Here is a 27,194-nt window from a genome sequence, read left to right as displayed (position 1 = left end):
GTAGAAAACATCTCAGGTGGGATCTGCTTGTCATGCCAGTAGCGTTGGAAACCATCAGGACCATCAAGGTTACATTTTTTCTCATCAGAGAATAAAACTTTCTTCCACCTTTGAATATCCCATGTTTGGTGCTCTCTTGCAAAGTCCAAACGAGCAGTTCTGTAGCGTTCAAGGAGACAAGATTTTTGAAGACGTTTTTTGTTTTTGAAGCCCTTCAGTCTCAGATGCTGTCTGATGGTTATGGGGCTGCAGTCAGCACCAGTAAGGGCCTTAATTTGGGTTGAGGATCGTCCAGTGTCTTGACGGATAGCCAATTGGATCCTCCGGCTCAGTGCTGGTGAAATCTTTTTGGATCTTCCACTTGACTTTTTTGTTCCATAACCCTCAGGATCATTTAAGAAATTCAAAATGACTGTCTTACTGCGTCCCACCTCAGCAGCGATGGCGCGCTGTGAGAGACCCTGCTTATGCAGTTCAGCAACCCGACCACGTTTAAAAAGGGAGTTTTTTTGTCTTTGCCATCACAACGTGTGACTACCTGACAGAAAATGACAATGAATCCACATCTTTGCACAGATTTGGCCTTTTAAAGGCATGTGGTCCTAAACTTTTGATCAGCTGAAAAACAGCCTGTTTCAGTTTATTCGTTGTTTTCATTAAATTGAATGCTCAAAAAATGTTTTGTCTCACTCTCATTTCTTCTTGTCACATGTTGAAGCTCTACTTGGAACCTTGTTAAGATCCAACAACGTAAAATATGATTTTTTGCCATAGCAGAAATGCCTGTTTTGCCATTCTGTGCGCCCCTCTGAAGATACTGGCCGACATAATTGTTACTGAACCAATTAAATACTTTTTTTTATTTATTTTTTTATTTGTTTCCTTTGGCCATTTAACTCTATCCTTGCACACAAGTTGATCTACTAAAACTGGAGAGTGCAAAATCCGGTGCAGCTCTTTACATGGTAGCCAATCGGCTTCCAGGATTTTTTCTTTTTGTCAAAGCTTTATTGAACAAGCTGAAGTTAGAAACTGGCTACCATGCACAGCTGCACCATATTTTGCACTCTCTATTTTTGGTAAATCAACCTCATTGTGTAAACCTTAATAATGAACTTCACTTATTTGCTTCCTTTTGGTCTCCTAATTATTCCATTGGGTGCATTTTGTTAACGCTGGTTGATTTGTGCCAAAACAAAACAAAAAAAAATGTCAGCAATTCATAGATAACCTGTGTCCTCAGTACACTTATGTAGACATCTAAGAGGAAATAAACTCTGTGAGCACTATAAAAATGCATGCCGAATGAGTCAACAGCACTATATAGGTGCATTGCCATTGACTTTGATGAACGCAGCAAGCTTATGGAGCTTATGGACATGCCTAGAAATTGTTGATGGAACATGAAGTACTGCTAACTGCTGAATACCTAGTGCATTGGCAAGGGGTTTGGCAGCATTAAAAACGCAGCTAATGCTTACTTTTGCCACTTCCCTAGGCCCATGTGAAAGATGCCTAAGAGCCCAGTTCACATCTGGCACATCAACAGATAATTATCTGTTCTTGCAGATTATCTTAAAAAGATAAAACAAAGTTAAATGTGCATGTATTACAGAATGCCATCTTTTTAATTTTGCCTTGACCTATGTTTTAGGGCCCTTTCACACTGAGGAGTTTTTTTAAGCACTTTTGCTTTAAAAAGGCACCTGGGGAAAAAAAGCTCGAGAAAAATGCTTCACTTTAAAATGAATGTGTTCACACTGGAGCGGTGTGCTTCCGTTGCAGCATTTGGAGCATGTTTCAGGAGCGAAACAACCCACACCAAAAAAACGCACCTTCCCATTAAAAGCAATAGAAAATGCTTGCAAAATGTGCCCATGATGCATTTTGGTGCAGCTTTTCAGTCGCGTTTCCTTTAAAAACCTCACTGCGCATCAATGTGAAAGTGCCCTAAAACCCTTTTCACATTGAGGCGGTTTTCAGGCATTTTAGCGCTAGAAATAGCCTCTAAATAGTGCCTGAAAACCACCTCCCATTGATTTGTGTGACTTTTCACTCTGGAGCAGTGCGCTTGCGGGACGTTAGGAAAAGTCCTGCAAGCAGCATCTTTGGAGCAGTTTAGGAGCGCTGTATACAGCACTCCCAAAACTCCCTGCTCATTGAAATGAATGGGCAGCACTTCGGAAGTGCTGCAATGCAAGCGTCTTTAACCCATTTCAGTTAAATGCGACAGAGCTAAAGCACCGCTAAAATGAGCGGTGCCTTAGTGCTAATGCGGCCGCAGCCCCAGTGTGAAAGGGGTCTTGGAGCATACAGCAAAGTTAAAGCCAAAAGAAAAAAAAACCTCTGGTTTGCGTTTTTTTTTTTTTTTTTTATTGGAGCTTTTTGGCAGAAACATGCTTAAACGTGTACAAAAACGCTATGAGTGCTTTTTTTTTTATGCCAGGGGAACTGACCACTTTATTTTTTTTTTTTAAGCCCGGTGTACATGGAGCCTTAGCTGGCATTGTGTCCTCACTTTTCTAGTACATATAACACTATCCCCCTCCCCAGGCTTGGCACAGCAGCTATCTGCTGTGCCCCCTGTGCTCCTTCATCTAGAGTGGAGGTACTCTAATACAGGAAGTGTATTACTGGCCAGATCACCAGGTGAAAACTTTAAATAAAACTAATGCAGCCCCCACATCTAATCATTGGTAAGCAAATATGTAACAGTTTTGGTTTTACTACTGCTTTAAAGATTGTACCAAAAACCTATCCTATCACAAAAACAGTGTTTCTTCAACGTGTAAGCTTAAAAGAAAAAACAAAATTAATCATTGTTCCTGCACAGCTAGGTAATGGATACATTGTCTTTTGGTTCAGATGCTTTTATTGAATTATTAACTACCCTCTTCAGATGACATCTGGTATTGATTGCCAGGTTTCATTAGTAAGAATAGCCATTCTAGAAAATGGCGTGGATTCCTGTCCTGTTCCCAGAATTCAGCAGCCAGTCTGTATGGGCAACATGATGCAAATAATTTTACAGACTCAACTAAGATCCACATTTGTATTAGACTTTAGACGGGCTTCGTTAAAGCTCTCTGAACACTAGTCAAAGCTCCTGTCACAAAATCAAATGGTTAGCTTACAGTCCTGTTTACAGCGTGCTTTTGCTTTGCTTCAAAAATTATACCCCATGTCGCTTTAGTGGTGCTTCAAAGCCTCCATATAAGTCTATGGCAAAGCTGGCTTGTAGAGAGGTTTTAATTCAGCTTTAGCTTTGCTTTGGAGAAATTGCAATTATGAGATCTACACACACGCACACACATGCCAAGCTTCAAAACAGCATCACTGAAGCTTAATCGAAGCATCAAAAATGCATCATAAAAAGCATGTTGAAGCCAAAGCAAGTGTAAATGTATTACCAAGCTTTATGTCCATCTTGTAAATATGTGTACTGTAGTTATTTGTGAGATCATGAAATGAATCATTAGCTGTCTTTCCTAGGAAGATTCATCAGGGGAACTGAAAAATATAACTTTGTAGTGGGAAACTTCTGTAGAAATGTAGCATTGTAATACTATATGCATTGTACAGGCTTTACTGGCATGCAAATAACTCTTTTGACTAAGGTTTGTTTTTATTATTTTTTTTTTTTTTCAAAATGAAATGGTTAATGGATAAGTTCATCTTCGTGAACATGTTCCACACCTGTAAGTAGAGATGCTCCGAAATTTTGGCGGCCGAAAACGGTGTTATCGGCCGAATACGGAAAAGAGAAAAGGTGCCTATAATGACACTGAAAACGCACCACGTTTTTGCTGTGAATTCACTGCAATTTTATTGCAAATCCACTGAGATTTTATTGCGATACTTTGACAATTTTACAATGATATACTGTGCTTATGGTGTGTGTGACTCAAAAACCGCATCACAATCCTAATACTGGTGCGTTAATGATGCGCTCTTGCTGTGTTTTCAATGCATTTGAACTGGGTGGTGCATTTTTTTTTTGTGTGTATGGGGGGTTTAATTCCTCCTTCTTTTTTTTTTTTTTTTTTTTCCCTCTACATGTATTTGTCAATCCACTTATTCCTCCTTTTATAGGGATAAAAAAATCTAGCCTTTTGAACCTATATTTGTCCGCGAGGTCCAAATGAGAGCCACCACCACAACTAGAGATGGGTGTATTCTCGTTACTTTAGTTACCATGGCATGAGTACCTTTATTATTCTATACATTTTTTTTTTTTTTAGTTGTGACAATTTATGTGAGATTTTTTATTTTTTAATCATTTTCTCCAAGCAAGATTTCTTGTTCTGGTGAGCAACCTATACGGCAACACAAATGTAAATGGATGCCGTAGAACTGAAAGGACCGATTGGACTGATTTTTTTTTCATTGGGCACTTTTATTTTTGTTCTAATGGATTTAGATTTGATTTTGCTCTCCAGAACTTGGTCATTTTAGAGATGCAGTAGACCCCATGTAATTATTCAGTACTTGGTTTCAAATTGTATTTCCGACTCTTTACAAGATGAATAATTTTCTTAGACTTTATTGGGATAAAATATTTAATGCAGCACAAATGTGTACTGTAGCTACCGCTGTATTAGTCTTTTTTAAATCCCAGTTTAAAAATAGCAAGTATGGCTGAGTACTAACATTGCTGTGCTGGAGTAATCTCCTGTGTTTACTGCCTGTAAGCAGTCATCTGTGTTTAGCAGACATCTTTGTCTTTACAGTTGTAAAAGCTCTGCTTATAGGCAATATATATTCAAGTATAGCTTATAAACCCAACTTCAACATGGAACCCCCCCCCCTCCACACAGTTTTATTGCTGTAATATTCCATTTGAAATGGTGTCACTTTACAGAGACACTGTCCTTGGAGTGAAGGGACAAATTCCTGCTGGTATAAGGCACATTATAGTGATGGGCTACTGAACTATATGGGGGCTGGGCTTGGCTACAAGCTTCAGCACTGCCTGGAAGAATCAAAGCATTGGTGCACAGAACAGCCTGGTATTTTGTATGTGTCAGAAAGTCTTGAAAGTAGGGCCGAAACAACTAATCGATTATGAAATTAATCGATTACAATTTTCATAATCGTGTTAAAATATAAGGTACGGTGCAAAAACAATATATGTGAGAAATTTGATAATGACACCAAAAACTCAATAAAGGTGAAAAGATTGGTATTGCCACTAGGGCTGCAACTAACGATTATTTTCATAATCGATTAGTTGGCCGATTATTGTTTCAATTAATCGGATAATAGCCTTTAAAAAAAAAAAAAAAATTGTATTTTTACATTTTTTTTTTTTGGGCCAATTTGTTGGGCAGATTACAAAACACAAATTGCGGCAAAAACACATTACATGCTTTTCTGCAGCTTCTCCATTGAAGTATATTGAACCAAAAAAACCCCCACAATAGCATGGTTTTGGTTAAAAAGTCCTGGATGTGAATGTGTCCCATAGGAAAACATGTAAATGAACTGTAGTAGGTTTATGCAAAAAGCACCAAAAAACAGAGGTGTGACCCCAGTCCTGAGATGTTTAGTAACATAATGGGGTTAAAAAACAAAAATAAGTTCAAAAAGAGCAAATAATCGCTACTGTAAGAGCCGGTTCACACTGGGGCGACACGACAGGCAGCTCAGCAGCCTGACGTGTCGCGTCCCATTCAATGCAATGGGAACCGTTCTAATAGGAGTGACGCAAGTCGCTCCGACTTAGAAAAGGGTTCCTGTACGACTTCGGGGGCGGCCCCGGGCAAACTGCATTGACTTCTATACAGAAGTCGTTTTGCAAATCGCCTCTGAAGTCGTCCTCAGGACGACTTGCAGAGTCGCCCCCGAAGTCGTGCCGCTGCTATGTGAACCGACTCTTAGGAGTTAATTTTTTTTACTGTGGGACAGGGAAAGTAGTAATTACAGTAGATATTTAGCTTTTTTGTACTATAAAGGGCTAATTTTAGTTTTTTTAACCCCATTATGTTACTGGCCGATTAATCGATTATAAAAATTGTAATCGATTAATTTCATAATCGATTAGTTGTCAATTAATCGATTCGTTGTTTCGACCCTAATTGCCACCAATATGTGTGTAAAATTGATAATAAATGACAAGAAAAAATAAATATATAAATGAATAGATAAATAATGTGCGTATGCTAAGAACAAAGTAAGTGAATACTAAAAATATTACCATAAACAAAATAAATGATCAATCCAAAATACTAACACATATTAACATGCCCTATTATAAAATAGGTAAAGTGAATGGAAAAATTCCAAACAAAAAGTCCCAAGTGAAATGAAGTAACATAAAGTGGATCCAAAATCTTCTTGTCAGAAGTGATGTGACATCCAAAGAAAAAACACTTCCTCCACACTTCTTTGGATGTCACATCACTTCTGACAAGAAGATTTTGGATCCACTTTATTTTACTTCATTTCACTTGGGACTTTTTGTTTGGAATTTTTCCATTCACTTTACCTATTTTATAATAGGGCATGTTAATATGTGTTAGTATTTTAGATTGATCATTTATTTTGTTTATGGTAATATTTTTGGTATTCACTTACTTTGTTCTTAGCATACGCACATTATTTATCTATTCATTTATATATTTATTTTTTCTTGTCATTTATTATCTATTTTACACACATATTGGTGGCAATACCAATCTTTTCACCTTTATTCAGTTTTTGGTGTCATTATCAAATTTCTCACATATATTGTTTTTGCGCCGTACCTTCTATTTTAACACGTTTTTAAATTTGTATCTGCAATTTTTTGTACTGGCAGCATTTACGTTTTAGTTTAGTGCAGTTTTCTTCCCAATAATTTTCATAATCGGCCAGTAAAATGGTTAAAAAAACTAAAATTAGCCCTTTATAGTACAAAAAAGCAAATCGCTACTGTAAATATTACTTTCACTGTCCCACGGTAAAAAAAAAAAAAAAAAAATGAAGCCCTTTACAGTAGTGATTATTTGCTCTTTTTGTACTTATTTTTGTTTTTTTAACCCCATTATGTTACTAAACATCTCAGGCCTGGGTTCTTGCCTCTGTTTTTTGGTGCTTTTTGCAGAAACGCACTACAGTTCATTTACATGTTTTCCTATGGGACACATTCACATCCATGATTTTTTTATTTTTTTCAGCTGCTGCGTATTTGGAAAGGGCAAGGACTTTTTAACGGAAAACGGTGCCATTTTGTTTTTTTGGTTCAATATACTTCAATGGAGAAGCTGCAGAAAAGCATAGAACGTGTTTTTTTTCGGCAATTTGTGTTTTGTAATCTGCCCAACAACAAATTGGCCCAGGCTACTATCCGATTATTCTAAACAATCGGCCAACTATTGGATTATGAAAATAATCGTTAGTTGCAGCCCTACTTGAAAGTATTGGTGCCTGTACATCTTACCTGCAGCAGTTTGCTCCCCATTCTCCTGTTACAGAATTTAATTTAATTTTGCCTATAACTATGTTAAGGCCACCATGTAAAAAATCCAGGCAATATATATATTAAGCATTCAGTGAAAAAAAATGTATAAGCGGTTGGTAATGCCCTCTGATAATTGGACCTTTAAAACAATCAGTAGGTCCAAAGGCACAGATAGGCGATGAATGCAAAGTTGAACATTTCCTGTAAAACCCATGCTAGGCTCAACTCCACCCTGGCCATCAATTCTTCCTTTTATTATGTAGTATATGGCTTTGCCTATCGCTATGGTGGATGTTGAGGTGTCACTCATTCTACATGACATTTACAGGAAGAATTGAGACTTGCATATAACATATATCCTTAGTAGTCATGTTGAAAAGTCCGTAACCCAATGGAACGTGACTATTCTCAAAATATTTAAATAGGCAAACATTCGATTTTTATTGAAACGGTGTCTGCAGAAAAATGTGATATACCTTAATTACATATAACGTTGATATGGTGTATCCCATGTCCTGCCTTGTTCCTGGGATGTGAAACTTTATTTATTTTTTGTATTGGTTTTCACTCCAGCAATGCTTGGGAGTAAGCTTTCAAAGGCTTTGATGTCCTAGCAAACCTCATGTCCTGAATTTTTGCTAACAGTATTTTTTAGCCAGACTTGAGGGGACCCAAATGGCCTACATCAAGAACAATCCAATTTTATAATTTTACAAAGCTGCACTTTTTTTTTTTTTTTTTAAACCTCTATTGGGGCCCCTTGACTGCATAGGCTATTTTCTGTAAAGCTGATATTGGCCTTTAGCCCTGGTTCACACTGGGCTGAGGGAGTGAAGCCGTGTGAGTTCAGCTGAACTCGCACGGCTTCACTCCCGCTGGCAGTCCCGATTTCGGCCGCAATTTAAGAGGCATCTGTACAGGTTTCTGCACAGATGTCAATGTAAATCGCGGCCCGAAATCGCAAAAAGTAGTACAGGAACTACTTTTTGAAATCCGGTGCAGCGCCGCAGATGCGGCGTCGCACCGATTAGGACGATGTCATTGCCAGCAAATGCCGCCGATTTGAGATGCGATTTCACATGTGAAATCGCATCTCAAATCGAAGCAAATCGTACCCAGTGTGAACCTGGGCTCAAAGGGGTGTTTCACTCATTTTTAATGTTTATTAAAAGTCAGCAGCTACAAAAATTGTAGCTGCTGGCTTTTAATAAACAAACACTCGCCTGCTCCACGTTCCAGCGACGCGCCGGCCGGGGCTCCCCCCCTCTCCCCCAACCCCCCCCCCTCTCTCCGGCCGGCGTCTTCATTCTAAGTGCGGGCACCCGGTAGTGACGGCTTTCGGCTTCACGGCCGGGCACCCACTGCGCATGCGTGAGCGACGCTGCACCATCCGATTGGACAGGTGATCGCCTGGGACCTGTCATGTGTCCCAGGCGATCGCCTACAGGGAGGGGCTGCCAAAAGGCGATTAGACTATTTGCCTTTGCAGTCCCTTGGCGGAAGGAGGAAGTGGGACAGCAAGTCACACTCCTCCTGAAGCCCCCCCCCCCAAAAAAAAAAATTACATGCCAAATGTGGCATGTAAGGGGGCGAGGAGTGGATTAAGCGGAAGTTCCACTTTTGGGTGGAACTCCGCTTTAAGCAGGCCATACACTAGAAATGTTTTATTTAAAAAGGAATCCTGCTGTGGGGAGAGAAAGACAAGAGATGAAATGTACACCCCGCTGGATCGATACAGGACTCTGGTAAGTGTTTAGGGGGCACAGCAAGTGGCAAAAATGTTTTACCGTAATGCATGGTGTAAAAACAAAGTTTAAGGCTGCATTCACACCTGAGTAGTTTTAGCTAATAAAATGCCCAACAAGCAAAATCCCCTTTTAATTTCAATTGTACCTATTCACATCTGAGAATTTTGTCACCTGAAGCAAAATGCCTTATGCTAAAAATAAGAACTTGAGCTTTTTTGGGGCAGTTTACAGGTGTTTTTCTGTTTTTTTTTACATTTGTGACCTGTACAAAATCGCGCCGTAAAAACATGTGACTTTGAAACGCTCAGGTGTGAATGCAGCCTTGGCTTTAGGGCGACTTTAATTATATCTAGTAAACACGCAATAAGCAAACTATAACAAATTATTACATTCAACAGTGACATAAGTGGGCAAATATTTCTGTCTGTATATATAACAAAGAAACTATTTCCATAAAATCAAGACAAAATGTAACTATTTTTCCATCATTTGTCATAAGCAAACCTAATTTATGCATCACTGTCCTTTTAATAATCTTCCACATGTGGAAGGTAACTTCACCCCAAAAAATGTGACAACATCCACCTTGTATCAAAAATGCTCTCACCGTTTTTTTATTATTTTTTTACTTTGCCCCCCCCCCCCTTTTTTTTTAAACAAGATCACATAAAACGCTTGAAACACAGATGGATCATCTATGGTTAAATCACTCCTAATCCTCCCAGCTGCAGCTCTGAATCCAACAGGCTTTTCAGACACAGCAAATGTATCAGCAAGCTAGATATACACATAGGATAATATCTTTAACCGCTAGGTTCACGTCTCCACGTTCTGTGTGGGCTGCATTTGCGTGGGCATGGCAGCCCATTCAAATGAATGGGCTGCCATGCCTGTGTTTCTGCAAAAACCTTTTAAAAAATGCAGCTGCAGGGAAATTTTCATGTTCTTTTTGACCATGTGATTTCCCTGTTGTTCCCTACTGCCAGGATGAATGACGGGCGGGGGAATTTTTTATAGGTTGTGTGGATGCATTATTTTTATATTCATGGGTTTGGTAACACTTTAAGTTCTAAAAAATTAATAATTTATAATGCAGCTTATGTTTCTCTATGGGGATGCCATGGCTGTACCAACACAGCTAGTCACCCTAACATGGCAGGCGTATTTAGCTGATAAAGGCAGCAGGACTTTTTTTTTTTTTTACTCGCTTTTTTTATATGTAAAGACATCTTTTAAAGATTTTGGAAAGATGATTATTATTATTATTATTATTATTTTTTTTTAAAGTTGCATATTTCTTGTTCCTATGATCATGACTACGGTAATTTATCATAATTCATATTATACCTGCAGCACAAGCTGCTTGAAAATCAGTGCAGCAGGAATCTGGGAAGAAATCTGCTTACAAATTCCTAATTTATAAAGACCATGTCAGGTTAGTTGCATTTTAGATACGTATACTCTGGGAAATCCGTTGCGAACAATGGTTGACATCCTGTTGTTGAGATTTCCAACTGAAGAATGCAGCGTGATCAGCAATTCTGTGTCCTTCCTTACAGAATACTGTACAGTGTATGGATCTGCTGACAACTTTTAGGGAAGCAGTGGAAGAGCACTTGTCAGCACTTTCCATGAGATCCATTCTTCAAACATAGACTTGTATCATGGATCCTCGGTATACTTTGTGACGATGTATGCACTTTCTGAAAAATGAATAAAAAGGAAATATCATTCCTTCTAGAATTGTTGAAATGTAGATGTTGGATGCATATATTCTGTAAAACTATAGGTTTCACACATGTCAAGTGTCTGATTTGAAACAAACGGATTTAAAATCAGTGTCTTGCATTTAGCAGATGGTTCCGTTTGAATGGTCATGTTGGTTTAAGGTAAATTTGTGCTCCATGCAGGGTGCCTGGATATCCTAATGTTTAAACCTGGTGTTCCAAAAAAACATGGTGTACCATCTGTTGTCCTTAACACAGTAGCTGGAAGGTGTGTGTGTGTGTGTGTGTGTGTGTGTGTGTGTGTGTGTGTGTAGAGCCAAATTGGCATATTAATTTAATTTGTAATCAAATCTGTGTACTTTAAGCGGAGGTCCACCCAAAAAACAAGTATCTAACATTACATTCAGCATACCTCAAACATGTACAGTATGCGGGTGTTTTCTTTTCTTTTTTTCGGGGGGTGTACATACGGTAGTATCGATATTTTCTGCCTGGCTTCCGGGTACTCGGTCCCGCGGGACTGGGCGTTCCTGTGCAGTGCCGCAATGTCATCTGGGACTTCGCCCATATGATTGACGTGCCTGAGAAAAACTCCCACCGGCAGATAAGGCGCGTCACGACTTTCCGAAAGTAGCCGAACCGCGAGTCGGCTCTATACGGCGCCTGCGCAGCGACTAGGAGCCGTGTAGAGCTGACTGCGCAGGCGCCGTATAGAGCCGACTCGCGGTTCGGCTACTTTCGGAAAGTCGTGACGCGCCTTATCTGCCGGTGGGAGTTTTTCTCAGGCACGTCAATCATATGGGCGAAGTCCCAGATGACATTGCGGCACTGCACAGGAACGCCCAGTCCCGCGGGAGCGAGTACCCGGAAGCCAGGAGGAAGATACCGATAATACCGTATGTACACCCCCCAAAAAATAAACACCGGTATACTGTACATGTTTGAGGTATACTGAATGTAATGTTATACTTGTTTTTTGGGTGAACCTCCGCTTTAAGATGAGTTCCAGACGTTTTAGTGTTTATTAAAAGTCAGCAGATACAAAAAGTATAGCTACTGACTTTTTTAATAAAAACACTCACCTGTCCAGCAATGCGACCGCCCGAATCCTTGTGTGTCCCTCTCCCGCATCACAAGTGGGGGCACCTGGCTGTACAGACGAGTGCGCACTGCGCCTCCTCAATGGCCAGGCAATCTTCTGAGCCCTGTGACGTGTCCCAAAAGATTGCAGGGAGGAAGGGGGAGAGGAAAACTTCCTCTCGAGCCGCCAAGGCCGCCCGAGTGGAAGCGGGAGCAGTTACCTGTCATTTTTGGGGGGGCAGCCAAGGCCACCCGAGTGGAAGCAGGAACCTGTCATTTGGGGGGGGCAGGTACCTTGTTTTGACATGCCAAATGTGGCATTTCAGGGGGGTAAGGAGTGCTTAAAACAAAGCTTCCACTTTTGGGTGGAACTCCGCTTCAAGCTTGGCCATACATGTATAGGTTTCTTCATCCACACTAACAGCACAGCTAGATGAATCCCATCCTGTCTGGGCTGTTGTATTCTGATGTGCGGCAGTAAGAATACATGAACAGTACCTGCATCTGTTTGGCTAACAATTTTCCAATACAGTATTTTGTAATTCTGATGTATAAAGCACTACTAAAAACCAAGCATGACACCTGAATCGATTTGCACATCGAATGTTGTTTGGTTCCCAGAAACAAAGCAGATCTATAGACCCCCCCCCCCCCCTCTTCTTTTTTTTTTTACTTTTAATGGAATAAGGGAAGGTTATTTGCCCTGCAGCTCTTTATCATTTGCATGCTATTGGAGAGATTTCTCTTCACTCCTTAGCCAAAACAGGAAGCAAGAGGAAATTCCTCTCAGGTGATTATCAGAACTAGTTTCCTCTATTACTATTCTGGGGGCAAAATTTGGGATTCTCTTTTACTTTCAATGACGGTAAACAGAACAAATGGAGAGGAAGAATCTTCCCAATGGAGGTAAAAACAGCCAGAAAAGAAACGTGTTCTAATCGCTCTCCACTATCGGAAACTAAATAAATGTTTTTTGCCTTTTAGTTATACTTTAAGGCCCCTTTCACACTGGGGTGTTTTTTCAAGCGAAGCCTCATCTGCAATCCCAATGTGCTGGTAAAGCACCGCTAAGACCCTAACGTTTTAGGGCATTTTTGCAGTGCCTCAGTGTGAAAGGACAAGGTGTTTTTACAGCGCTTTCAATTCATTTCAATGGAGAGGGGCGTTTTTGGAACATTTTTTTCAGCGCCCAAAAGCTGCTCCAAAGATGCTGCTTGCAGGACTCAGTGTGAAAGGGTCCATTGAAATGCATGGAGAGCGTTTTAATAGCGCTATTTTTAATGCGAAGACGCTGTAAAAACGCTTCAGTGTGAAAGGGGTCTAAGATTCCAGTATTCAACAATGTACCATTTAGGCCAGTTTCACACTAGGTATATTGGCGGTTCTTGTCCAGGTCCCGTGCTTTCCCAAAGACTCCTATTTGATTGGGTGGTTTTGGTGCATTGAAAGTCCTGCATGCAAGACCTTTGGTGTGTTTTCAGAAAATGCACCAAAACTGTCCCAGCTAATTAAAGTCTATGGGAAAACATGGGTAACCCGCATGAAAACGCAGGTACATTGTGCTGTGGCCAGATTGTAGTGGATCAGTGTGAAACCGCCCTAAATGGGACACATGTTAACATGTTTATCCACTTTTGCAAAAGCCAAATTTTAGCAACCCACACTAGGATTTTTCTGTATATTACCATTCACACAACATTCCTACAAATCATTTGAAAAATATATTTCTTGCTTTTCTAGTTTTTTGTTTGGAGCAGTTTCTGTCTATAACCAAATATGAGTTTGGAATGCAAAGAATGCTTATGGTGGTTGTAAACCCACTTTTCAGAAAAAAAAATAGGGACCAACTGCAAGACAAAGGCATAATGAGCTAGCATGCAAGGGTTTACAACCACTTTAACCACTTCAGCCCTGGACCATATTGCTGGTCAATGACCAGGCCACTTTTTTCAATTCGGCACTGCGTCGCTTTAACTGACAAATGCGCGGTCCTGCGACGTGGCTCCCAAACAAAATTGGCATCCTTTTTTTCCCCACAAATAGAGCTTTCTTGGTGGTATTTGATCACCTCTGCGTTTACACACTCCCGGTTCTCGCTCTGCAACGAGCAATCGCGGGTTCCCGGCGGTGATCACGCCCGCTGGGCACGCGCGACGGGACCAGGGGAGAGCGGGGGCGCGCACGCGCCTCTATTGGCTGAATCGCGAGATGACATAGCTACGTGATCTCGCGCAGCCGAGCCGGCGGCTTGTCGGCAAGCGGTTAAAGGCTCAAACTATCCAAAACTGAAATTCCCCTTCTAGGTGGACTGACCCTTTAAGTCTGGGGTCTCAAACTGGCGGCCCTCCAGCTGTTGCAGATCTACAATTCCCATGAGGCATTGCAAGGCTGACCGTTACAAGCATGACTCCCATAGGCAGAGGCATGATGGGATTTGTAGTTCTTTCACTCCGTCAAAAATGTATCGGTTTAAAGTAGAACTATAGGCCAAACCTTTTTTGCCTTTAGTTATATTTTTCTCCTGATAAATGCCTTATTTAGACTACAAGAGAATTCTGATTCTGCCATCCAAATTAAATTTCATGAGTATATCGATTTTCAGATGTCAGGTTTGGGTTTTTAGAGCGCTTGATACATCGGCATTCAATAGTTCTTTTTATTCTCGTAGGTAGACGTTTTGTGAGAGCAGCTTTTGCGCAAAGAGTAGCATGGGCATTTCTCAACATTTTCTTGTTGGTTTCATGCTAAACCAGGCCATTGTTGAGCAGTATTTGGGGGGATTTTTGAAACTGTCGAATGTAGGCAAAAGGCTTCTTCTACCCGCAGCAGTTTTTCTGTTAGAGCCAGTCTGTTTGTTTTTGCAATAATCAATCATCTGTATTTCCAGTTTTTTTCCACAGTAGTTTTTGCAAGCTGTTCAAATTCTGCAGCATTTACAGAACAGAATTGTAGTCCCCAGTATCCCGTTTTCCTGTGGAATAGACCTTAGACCTTGGTATCATTTCCACCATGCCATCCTTAAATTTTAACAAATCCCAGGAACCAGGTGACTAATGCACTAGAGAAATAACTGCTGATGCCCAACCTTTGACAGTCTCTTTGATTAGTTAGTGGTTATGTCTCCTAGGCAGCTTTAAAGTAGTAGTTGAAAATTCCTTCCTCCTAAATAAGGGAACCCCTGGTTATTACCAGGGTCACCAGCACTAGTGTGTCTATTGGAACTTTATAACTTTCAGTGTTTATGGCGCACAGACAGCAATGAAAAGCTGACATGAATTCTAGTCCCTGTACACTTTATCCAAAACGAAAACATTTTTTTTTGCCTATATTTATATATTTAGCTATAGTTAATAAAGATGAAGCTTGTAATGTGGTTAAATACATCAGTTATGAAAGAAATGCAGGCACTGTTTTACTGCCCATTTTCTTAAAATACTAATGTACTGCTTCTGAGCCACTGACCCAGTACCGGCATATAGCAATGTGTCAGAAAAGTGTAAAATCCCAATCTATACTTTTCCAGGTTAGGGACGTCACATTTTGAAGCCAATGCTAGCCATGCAATCAGCATTTTGCCAACCTATAGATTTCCTGCATGAATGATTTCCTCGAACCCTGCCCTATGCCATAAAAACTCATAATGCAAAGAATATGAATGTGTAAAGAAATAACGTTAACAGGGCACACCCTTCATTTCAATATCTTGGAGCTGCAGAATATCTTTTTGAGAGATTTGCGGGTGTGGGTGGATATTTAGACACGGTCTACCATTTTCCTCCTGTGACAGAGTACAATTGTTCATGAGCTGCTTGTTCGTTTTTGTTGATTGTAGTCTTAAAGGGTTAGGCCACACAAACTTATTATTTCTTTAATATTTTTATTAAAGAATTCAGTACATTATCTTTACACACCAAACCTACACGGCAAAACCTATTTCAGTTGGGTAGGTTGAATGACCCCCATCATACAGATATTTAACTAAAACATTGGAAAAGAGGTGATATATATATATATATATATATATATATATATATATATATATATATATATATATATATATATATATATATATATATATATATATATATATATATATATAATATATTTTTTTTTAACCATGGAATGCAATGGAACATGTAACTGGCAGCCGAGTTCCACAAACTTGAGTGGCACAGACTTGTAGTTTTGACAGTTTTTGTTAGTATGCTTTTAGATTGTTTGCTGAGCAGCATGTCCTTGTCGGAACTAAACCAGATTCTGTTGTGAATGGCAGAGCTAGCAGCATAATTACCTGTACATGTACAACTTCTGCCCCTTACCTTTTACTATTCAGCTGTAAGAACAGTATACTCAACTAAGTGATCACAGGGGATGGAAGTCTTTGGAGGTGGTGCTTTCTGCTAGAATTAGGGAACCATTCTTGAGGTATGCTCTTCTCGGGTAGACTCTTCGAGGCTGTGTGTGTGTGTGTGTGTATATGTATATGTGTGTGTGTATGTGTGTATGTGTGTATATATATATATATATATATATATATATATATATATATATATATATATATATATATATATATATATATATATATATATATATATATATATATATATATATATATATATATATATATATATATAAATTTTATTATTGAAACTGGGTGGAAACGACTCACATCACTGCAAAGGGATTGGTCTTTGATGGTGGGGCTGCCATAGTTAAGGTATTCATAGTCTCTTTTACAATTTGTTAGAAATTGTTACAATTGTTCAACAGAGATCCTCATGAACTGTAAGGGTCCTTTCACACCATTGGACCATATGTCCGTATTTCATCCATCTGTTTTCGGATGAAATACGGATAGACATGTACACCCGATCTCATCAGTGTCCGCTATGCTCGGATTCTGCAGACTGAGGAAAATCCTATTTTTCCATCCGTCTGCAGATCGGATGAACACAGACAGATGGTCCGTGTTCATCCGATTCCCCCCCCCCCCCATAGAGGAGAGTGGAGATCTGACAGGGCGGTCCCTGCATAGTGTGCAGGGACCGCCCTGTCTTCTGCCTCCTCAGCGGGGATCAACGGAGCGATCCCCGCTGAGCAAGCGGAGATTTGTCTGACCTAGATGGCTTTTTATTGCTATCCATGCATATACAGCCAAATTCTTTTCAAATCGGGGGGTGTGCCATCTGCTTGTCCCAGGCAAACTCAATCAAGATTTATGGAGAGGTGTTCAATTTAAATGTCCGTTTCCTTAAAATTAATGTAACAGAGTCAAATGCAGTCTTTGGCAGGCAAGAGCGGTAGATCTTTTGAGTAAAGTTTTTGCTTTGGAGGGTCTATTTGTGTTTTAGTGTGTGTGTGTGTGTGTGTGTGTGTGTCTGTGTGCGTGTGCGTACACATACACATAAGTGGGGTCAAACTGATGTAAAAATGTGTGAACCTAGCCACTGTGCTATTGTCCATCCCTGTGCTAGTGTTTTGTCGGTGCAGAAAACTGCTGGTGTTTTGTTCTACATTCAGATTGGAGGGACCAATTTTCAAATTTCCTTAACACATCTAGACTTAACAGAATATTTTCCTTGTTAATACTTTAACTGTATTCTAACTTTTTTATTTTTTCTTCTCCCTAACAGCTCCAAAATTTGGGTATTAACCCAGCTAACATTGGGTTTAGTACCCTTACCATGGAGTCTGACAAGTTCATCTGCATCAGAGAAAAGGTTGGAGAACAAGCCCAGGTGGTGATCATTGACCTGAATGATCCAACTAATCCCATTCGCAGGCCTATTTCAGCAGACAATGCAATCATGAATCCAGCCAGCAAAGTCATAGCTTTGAAAGGTATGTACCCTTTTTTGTGTTCTGCAATGTATGCACTGAACAAGTTCCTAACTACATGTCTTAGACTTATTGGATATCCTTAGCCTTTATTGCAGGTTTATTTTTTCTAATTTCCTGTACATTAATTCTCATTAAGTGTTTGAAAACAAACCTCAGATTTTGATGTTTCCAGTATAAAAGTGAAGCATATGTCTGCTGCTTTCTGTCTGCACAAGGACTGTTGGACCCCTTTCACACTGGGGTGGTTTTCAGTCGCTTTAGTGCTAGATATAGCCTCTGTAAAGCACCTCAAAACCGCCTCCTATTCTTACCAGTGTGTCTTTTTTCACACTAGGGCAGTGCGGTTGAGGGATGTTCTGAAAAGTCCTACAAGCAGCATCTTTGGGGCGGGTTGGGAGCGCTATATTTAGCGCTCCCAAAATACCCTGCCCATTGGAATGAAAGGCACTTTGAAAGCACCACAAAATGGGAGTTTTTAACCCTTTTTTGGGGGTTAAAAGTGTAAAAGCTGCTTAAACAGCGCTAAAGTGCCGCTAAACCGAGCTGCAATTTAGCACTAACGGCTGGTGCTTTCAGTGTGAAAGCAGCCTTCGACTACATACAGAGGGTCCACCTGGCTTGAGTTTTGCTTTTAACTGTACTTGTTCCTATAACACAATCAATGGAAAAGGAGAATTCTCTGTGCATAGAAATAAAAGTATGAAAGTGCATGCAAAGTTATAGCTGTGCCTTTTTTCAATTAGTTTATGCATGTAAATGCCAATGTTTTTTTATTTTTTTTATTTTTTTGGCAGCTATATATGTTTTCTTAGGCTTTTATAGTGCTTCTAGTAGCCAAGGTGGACTATACAGTGTTTTTTTTTTTTCTCTCCAGAAAGTCAAAAACCTTAGGGCCCATTTGCACCACGGCACTGCAATACACAAGTTTCCTTGCATTGTGGTGCACTGTGCTTTTCAGTGAGCTGCAATACATGAAAAAATGGTGCAGTGTGAATTTTTTTTCCTTTTTTATACCATGCAGCAGACACTACTGAACGTGAAAGGCCACCACAATGCACCAGTGCATGTTCCTGCAGTAGGATGGTGTGAATGGGCTCTTAAAGGGACACTGTCTTGAGTCAAGACCTGTGTGATTAGGTTCTAATTGAAGCTGGCATTTCTTGGATTGCTAGCTAAAAGTGTTATTGGTAGCCATAAATGCAGCAGCTGTGTCACTCCTGGTACTAGTATGCATATGTTTGGAAAGTGCATATTTTTTTTTTTTTTTTTTTACACTGAACTACATGACAGTGTGGAAGGAGACACATTTTTCAGCATGCCACAGCATTGCACGGATGTGAGCAATGCACTCCATTTAAAAGCAATGCTGTCTGCAACATAGACAACACAACCAGTGTAAAATAATGCTTTTTGTTAAAATGTGAGCACAGATGTTTTATCATAGAATGATGTACTCTGTAGGCATATACATAGAACATGTCCGCATTATGCATTAAAATAAAAAATGCTGGTACTCGTGTTTTTCAGTGTTATTCTTTTAACTTGCAGTGATAAAATTTGACCTTTTAATGTTGCATTACTCTTTCTTGTCACTTTCTTAATGCTTCTTGCATGTATGCAGATGGTGAGTTATTTTAGTTGGATTGTTCGAGTTATTGTACTGCATATTTAAAAAGCTTAACAAAAGTGTTTCTCCAGTATCATTTTTAAATGTATGGACGAATATTGTGAATAGTCATAAGCACTGAAAAGTGTCATTTTAAAGGGCATTTCTACTTTCACAATTAAGTGTGGAGTGGCTTTCTGTATAGGTAATGGCCATTAATATGTTGGGGAAGATGGGGGTGGAAAGAATTACTCTTTCACTGTTTGGAATGTTGGGTGGTAAAGCAGCTATTGGATATAAAGGATAGACACACCTTCATGTACCTACAGCAACTTCCATTGACTCCCCATGTCCCAATGCTGGGCTATGTCTAATGGAGAAAACTCTGATTCCTCCAGGTAGGTGGTCAGTGTTTAGCGCATGGGTCTTCAAACTATGGCTGCTTGTTCAGGAACTACAATTCCCATCATGCCTAGTCATGTCTGTGAATGTCAGAGTTTTACAATGCCTCTTGGGATGGGTAGTTCCGCAACAGCTTGAGGGCCGTAGTTTGAGGATCCCTGATTTAGCGGGTTTGTAGCCCCAATGCATTTTGGCAACCTACCTCCTAAATTGGGCTGCCTTATCGTTCATACGTATTATTTGGGATGGGGCAAGCATGCTTCATCAATGCCAGGACATCCCAGAGTAATACTGGACAAGAGCAGCCTGGAATTTGGGCATAGAGGGAACAGAGAGCTGCAGGTATGTGTGCTAACCTCTGTGTCTGCACTTTATAGCTACTAGCAGCTTTATTTTATTACAGTGAAGAAGCTGCCTGGGCTGGTATAAACAGGCAGAACTGGAATATTAAAGCTCAGTCACTGAATTGGGAGAGTTTGTGCTTTACAAAGGTTGACCAAATAAAATTTATATTATGGTTTGAGATGGTCATTACAATTAAAACTTGGCTTTTCCCTTCAAAAAGAAAAAACACAATTGGAAGCACTTCAGCTTTTTATTTGCTGTACAATTACTGTACAATGTCTAACTCTTAATGTGTCCCTTTTTTAGTGTGCTTCACATAGTTTTCTTCCCTGATTTACATATTGTTTGGAATATGGTCATGAATATGTTTAAATCAAACTTTTCCATTTGCTTTTACCTAGTCAGTGGAATGAATGCTTGACTTTTGTCAGGGTGTTGCAGTAAAACTTGAGACGTATCCATTTAGTTCCCTTTTGTCTTTATAATGCTAGAATAACCTAACCATTACAGTTATCCTTTTGCATGCTAACCTCAAAATACTGCTTTGCTTGATCACTTAGACTGAGGTGTATATGTCAAAAACATAAGTTTTGTTTCATGTGGTTTAAGGAATTTTTCACTTTTGGAATAAAAAGTGGAAAACACTTATATTGATCAAGCAATGTCAGTGGTAGATGTCTGCTCACATTGAAATCACCCCCCAAGTCAGGTGTTTTCAGACCGCCACTGTACTCTGAACTTGACTCCCCCCCCTATACTATGTTCTTTTCAAATTCTGCAGCACAAGAACAGGGTCCTGCCAGCATGCTTGTGTGGGCAGACCCTTGGAAATATAGTTTCTCTTTCGTCCATGGGTGGACATGACTTCCTTTAAATCTTGACATTTGGGTTATGTTCCGTCTATTAGGAGAGGGCCTCTCCTAATAGACGGCACATAACCCTAATGTCAAGGAAGCTGTGTCCGTCCATGGACTTCAGAGAAAAGGATTTTACGGTGAGTACAAACATCCTATTTTTTATTGTAATGAAAGGGAGTTCCATTTTCTTGCTGGCCACTGGAAATACATACAAATATATAATGTTCAAGCATAGTTTTGTTTTTGGGGCCATGTCTGTCACCATAAAATTGACATGCAGTGAAATAATGCAGCCAGGGTTTTAATACCCATCAGCACATAGGCTTCTCTTCTGCATGTTTTAATGAGCTTTTGCAATTTAGGACTGGCGAACGAGGTGTTAGTCCAAAGTTGACAAATGCTTAGAGCTTCTCACCTTTTCAATTACCTGTTTTCAAAGAAATTATTTTATCTATGACGGCATTTACATTTTCAGAATTTTATTTTAGTTGTAAGCAAGGGATTTGCCTGTGGACTTTACACTTACCAGTAACATGCTAAGTATACCAATGCTGCCAGTCGCTTTGAGTCGATCTGTTGAGAGGATTATCACATTAAATGTATGTTGTGAGGACGTAAAGAGATTAAGGGTCATTATTAAAACACTAGCTCTCTTGGCAGCTAAACTCTGAAAGTAGACTTTATAACCTTTCCCGCAGGTTGGTTTAATCCTTTAAATTAAATGTTAGAGTTGGTTAAAGTGCTGTCTTCTGTGCTGGTAAAACAGCCTAGTTAATACAAATACAACGGGTTAAAAAAAATTCTCCTTCTGTAGTTTTGATAAATTGATATAAACCTTGAGCATTAGGCAGCCAGTTAGTATTATACATTTATATAGCTGACTTTACATATTTTTTCATTCTGTGTTTGACAGCCTGAACAGACGGTCGCTGGCTCTGTAAACCTTCCTGCTGTTCCCTAGATTATAGAGAAAGGAAGTTGCGAAACTGATTTGTTTTTGAAACATATAGGCTCTGTGAGTTGGCATAAGAATGCTGGTCCCAAGCCTTTATGGTTTAATTAAGGTATCACTAGCAGCTCCCATGCTTCCAAATCTTGCAGGTCTTAACATTCCAAAGTCTGGCTATACATTATACTCTAGTCCTTGTACAATTTTCCTTTAGATTTACCAAAGCCATATAATATGAGATCAAACCTAAACCCTTTCAATTTGTATGCCATCAGGCAGGCCCCCTTGCACTACATAGTTGAAGGTAAATCTAAAGGAAATTTGAACAAGAAAATGTGTGTAATGTATGACCAGCTTAAGTTCTGGAATCTGACTTTGTCCACCTATATGCAGTAGCTAGCCTGCTGCATTTCCAGTATGAATAGTAGTTTTAAAAGAGCCTGGGTGTTGTAGGTTTTCCCAAAATCGCCCTCTCGTTCCAGTGTGGGGAAAGTGGTAGTTCCTTGTCATTAGCAATTTTATGGATGGTAGATATTGTTTTTTCAGTGAGCTCAGATTCAAATTGGCTGTAGCATACACTTCCTGCCCCACCACTCATTTAAATGCTGCTTCACTGAATGCTGACCCATTTAATGTAATCCTTAAGATTTCCTTGTGGATCCTCTGTGTGGCATTTGTTTTGTTCTGACAAGGTGATTTGAAGCTTGTTTTATTTTTGTTTTTTTTATATCGTACAACCTAAGAGGTCCATTCTGAATTTATGAATTATGTTTATAAAATAGATTATGTGTGCAGGTACGTTGCCACAAAAATTATTTGTTGCAAAGCAGCCAAATGTTTCAAGACATTGCCTAATGGAAGCACTGTGCGATTCTGTATACATGATCGCTTTTCACAATAAAAGGGGCATCATGGCTCGTATGGAATGGGATGTTCATTTTGCACAACCAGAACACAAGGCTGTATGCTGAGTTAGCATACAGTTTATATAGTTCGCCCAGCGGGCGTCCTCGTTAGTGTAGGAAATGGTTTATTTAGGTCATCTTGGCCCAGACAAACTATTTACAGTGACAAGTAAGTCTTCAGTGACATTGAATCTGAATAGAAGCAACAAGGTATGGACAGCCGCACTCTGATAAATGTAAAAAACAATAAAAGCCTTTAATCCAGTAAAAAAAACACTGCACAAACAGAGAAACAGCAAACGATGGGATGATATAGCTGACGCGTTTCACATTGTTATACAATGCTTCGTGCATTGCCTGCACCCACTGGATTTTTCTGAGTCTACACTCACCACCGAGGTGCACTCATCTGGAGCGGCAGTCTCTTTACCCCACATTGAATCTGACTTTGAAATCGCGTGACTTCACTTAAAGCTGCGCGATTTCAAAGCGGCATGTCGGTGCGACTTCAGGCGTGACTTGTAAGACATCTGTGCAACTTCATGCATGGATGTCTATGCAAGTCGCACCTGAACTTGCAAAAAGTAATGCAGGAAATACTTTCCAATTTGGCCACTTTCATTGCAGACAATAGGGACTTGTCATGCTGCCACCATATTGCTTCCACAGACCCCTCTATGGTGTACTCCTAAAAATAAAGTTTAAGTAGAATTAAACCCTGTACTATGCCACCTTTAAAAACCATGCCACCATTTCTAAGCCTCATCCTGCGACTATTGGGCACTGCATTTAGTTCAGTTGTGTTCATGCCTGCTGTGTTTTTTTCAGTATCCATCAATTTTCTGCATTTCTCTTGAATACTAGCACCATATTTAAAAAGCATTTCCTTCCCTAAACCATCCTTCAGCCCTTTACCCACACCATTATTCAATCTCGCATGCTTTTACCGGAGTTAGCCAAGCCTGGTTTTGAATGCAGTGTTGCTATGGTGGTCTGACCATGATGGTAGCAGTACAGGCACACAGCAGATCGCAGAACGAACAATGTGTGTTCAATACAAATACACCAGTGATTTAAAAAATAGTGAAATCTCATTAACGGAGCAGCATTGGGGGGACTTTCCAGTGGTCTACATGAGCTATGCACACTGTTAGGGAGAAGGCACAAAATGTGAGTTTAATTCTGAAGTAACATCCTTGCACTTAAAGCGGAGTTCCAGTCATATTTTTGTTTGTTAAAAGTCAGCAGACACAAAAAGTGTAGCTGCTGCCTTCTAATACAGCCACTCGCCTACCATGGGCACCCGACTGTGACAGCTTGCAGCTTCACAGCCAGTTGCCCACTGCGCATGTACAAGCGGCGCTGCGCTCTCTGACTGGTCCCGAAGTCTTCTACAACCTTGTCGTGTTCCAGAAGACTTTGGAAGGGAAAACTTCCAATTTTTAAGGCTTGACATGTTGGGCATCTAACTCGGCGCACCTGCATCTTTTCTATTTTACCAAAAATATTGGCTAATTTATTGCATTTGAGTCCTAAAATTAACATTTGTGTGTATATTTATATTTATTTTTATTTTTTACTGAAAATTTGCACTTAAGAAAACCATTGCGCTAATATTATGTCAAATAAAAAATTTGCAACTACCATTTTACTATTTACTATTTTATTCTCCAGGTTCTTTGCTTTCAGAAAATGTATGTTTTGGAGGTTTTAACTAACCAGAGATGCTCTTTCCTAGTTCTTTCCCAGTGCATTCTGGGATACCGGAGCATCCACTGCCTCTCCCCTAATGCCCAGCCAATGCTTCACTAACGCACCATAAATGTTCTTGGTGCTGTTAAACTTGTTCTAAAGCATCAAGCTTTTTCACTTTCTATGCATTAACACCTGCGCTGCAGCGTTCCTCCCCCTCTCTCTTTTCTTACCTGAGCCCGATCTGATGTAGCGATGAGCACGGTGGCTCCAGCCGCTGTATCTCTCCTCATTGGACAGATTGCTAGCAGCAGAAGCTGTTGGCTTCAGCTGCTGTCAATCAAATCCAGTGACGAGGCCGAGACCTGCTGTCAGTGTCCATGGACGCAGCAGCATGACTTGGGAGCGGATCTCCTTGGGGGCACCAGATGAAGAGGAGGGGCCTGGAGCACTGACTGGGGACCCCAGAAGCGGAGGATCAGGGCTGCTATATATAATATATAAGTATATATGCATGTTTTTGTTATTTTTATAAAGTGATCGACATTCTTAATTTTTAACAAAACTCTATCGCTCCTGTGTGATCAGCACTGTGCAGTGCAATTGTAACATCCAAAACAGGCATTGAATGAGACTTTGAAAATGTTGAATAAATGCTGCATAAACACAGTGTATTGACACGTGTGAATGAGCCCTATGGGTAGAGGGTCTCCTATCATTTGCCCAGATATAGCTGCTTGATATGTTAAATCGCTGTCTGCATTGGATTCAAACTTGTGTGGACCTGCAAATAAGTTTGAGGAAACGAGGGTAAAGGGGCGGCTTGCTTGTTGAAACTTTCATTGTAAGCATTCCTATAGGCTTTACTAGTTCATTAGTCTTCCTACCCACGTAGACTGCATAGTATTATAGTGTGTAAGTCAAAGTGTCTAAAATGAAAATGATTGCTTTAAAAACCAGATCTGCATTATAAAAGCGCTGGAAATGCGATTGTTTGGAAGCTTTGTTAACTGAGTGAATTTGCCATTTAACAGACATTTGTGTAACGGTGGAAAAAATGGATTAAGTGTAAAATATTAGATTGTATAGATTGTGATATTTGTATCGTCAAAGTATATATATATATATTAACAAAAAAGTCCTAATAGTCGCCTTTTGGCAATTCTGTATGGTCAGTTAAGTGGCCAAGTACACATCTTTGTAAAATGATCTGCAATGTTTTCAATTCCCTTTTTGAAGCAGTCTCTGTGGATAGTGCCTCAGAACATTGTAAGTATCAAAAATCGAGTTGCTTTAGATGTACTAATTTTAGATCTTGTATAAAACTTGGTAAATATTTTCTATCTATGACTTTAAGAACCAAATAGAGCCTGGCAATGTTTGTGTTATTCCAGGAAAATGATTAGCACAGCATTTATTTGCACATTTTGAATGTCCTGATGCTGTATTATACTTGTAGTGTGAGAGTCTTTTATTTCTCTGAAGCAGTTGTCTTCCAGTTTCAGGCAATTTAATGTGTGAGATTCTAATTTTAGTCAGATTCATCAGGCAAGCTTCCTTGTCCTCTAATTCACAGTTGGAACCTCCTAAGGTTTGGAGTGATAAATCTTGGTCTTTGATATGCTATAGTACTGTTCACTACTGAATTCACAGCCCCATTACAGATCAGTGCCCCCCAATCTGTGCTTTCCACAGCCCCTAAAATGATTAGCTACGTTTGTTGTTCCCCCAAAGTCTTTAGAAATTCGGTACTACATAAAAATAGAAGTACTGTACAACATCATGAAGGGACTGGGCAAAGAAATAACAAAAAATAATGCAGAGCAAAAACAAAATGGTTTTAGGTCTGATGCACATAAAGATTCTAAGTTCAGATATAGTTTTATTTTATTTATTTTTTTATTTTATTTTTTATAAACCACTTTAATCACAACAGCAAAACCTAATGTGTAGGTTGCAGAGAGCATACAGCTAGTTGCACTTTAAGAGATGTAAGGGTCTGCAGGCTGCAAATTTAGTTTTTTGCTGCTATTGGTTATGCTGACAGATTCCATGGAAATTCAGAGCCTGCTACTGCCCACTTGATATTTTGCAAATGCTAGTTGATTGGCTTTCACACTAAACCTAGGGCTTTAGTATTTTAAGCAATTGACCCAAACACAGAGTATGAGGATAAAACATCTGACAATCTTTATATGCATGCCTTTTTTTAAGTCAGTGGGTCATCATGGCTTGACGGTTACAATCTGCTTGAGATGGTAGTAACCTCTGTACTACCACTTTTACCTACAGGTAAGCCTATAAAGAGGCTTACCTGTAGGTATAAAGAATATCTCCTAAACCTGTACGGTTTAGGAGATGTTTCCCTCGCAATGCGCCGCTGACTGCAGCGGCGCATGCGCAGCGGGGATCCTCGGCTAAAGGACCGGCAGCCGCCAGACCTTGCCGGAAAGAAGTCTCCCACACGCATGCGCGGGAGTGACAACATCGCAGCTCCAGCCAATCACAGCGCTGGTGCGGCGATACCCGGCAAGGCAAGATGACATCTCCCTCGGCGTGGACCAGGTAAGTTCCCCACGCCTCGTTCCAAGGTAAGTATTT

General features: G+C 39.9%; 1 protein-coding gene across 4 annotated transcripts in view; it reads left to right on the top strand.

The window, feature by feature from the left end:
• Window positions 1–27,194, top strand: part of CLTC (clathrin heavy chain) — a 104,108-nt gene that overhangs the window by 10,130 nt on the left and 66,784 nt on the right. For 2 of the 4 annotated variants that reach the window (XM_040336942.1, XM_040336944.1), the window contains exons 2-3: window positions 17,630–17,837; window positions 19,459–19,461. In XM_040336942.1, coding sequence (XP_040192876.1) covers window positions 17,630–17,837; window positions 19,459–19,461 — 211 coding nt within the window. The remainder of the gene's footprint in view (window positions 1–17,629; window positions 17,838–19,458; window positions 19,462–27,194) is intronic. The other 2 variants (XM_040336943.1, XM_040336945.1) reach the window with 1 other exon arrangement.

This window comes from Rana temporaria, chromosome 2 (assembly GCF_905171775.1).
Source record: "Rana temporaria chromosome 2, aRanTem1.1, whole genome shotgun sequence".
Classification (NCBI taxonomy): domain Eukaryota; kingdom Metazoa; phylum Chordata; class Amphibia; order Anura; family Ranidae; genus Rana; species Rana temporaria.
This window is presented reverse-complemented; position numbering and strand designations above follow the sequence as displayed.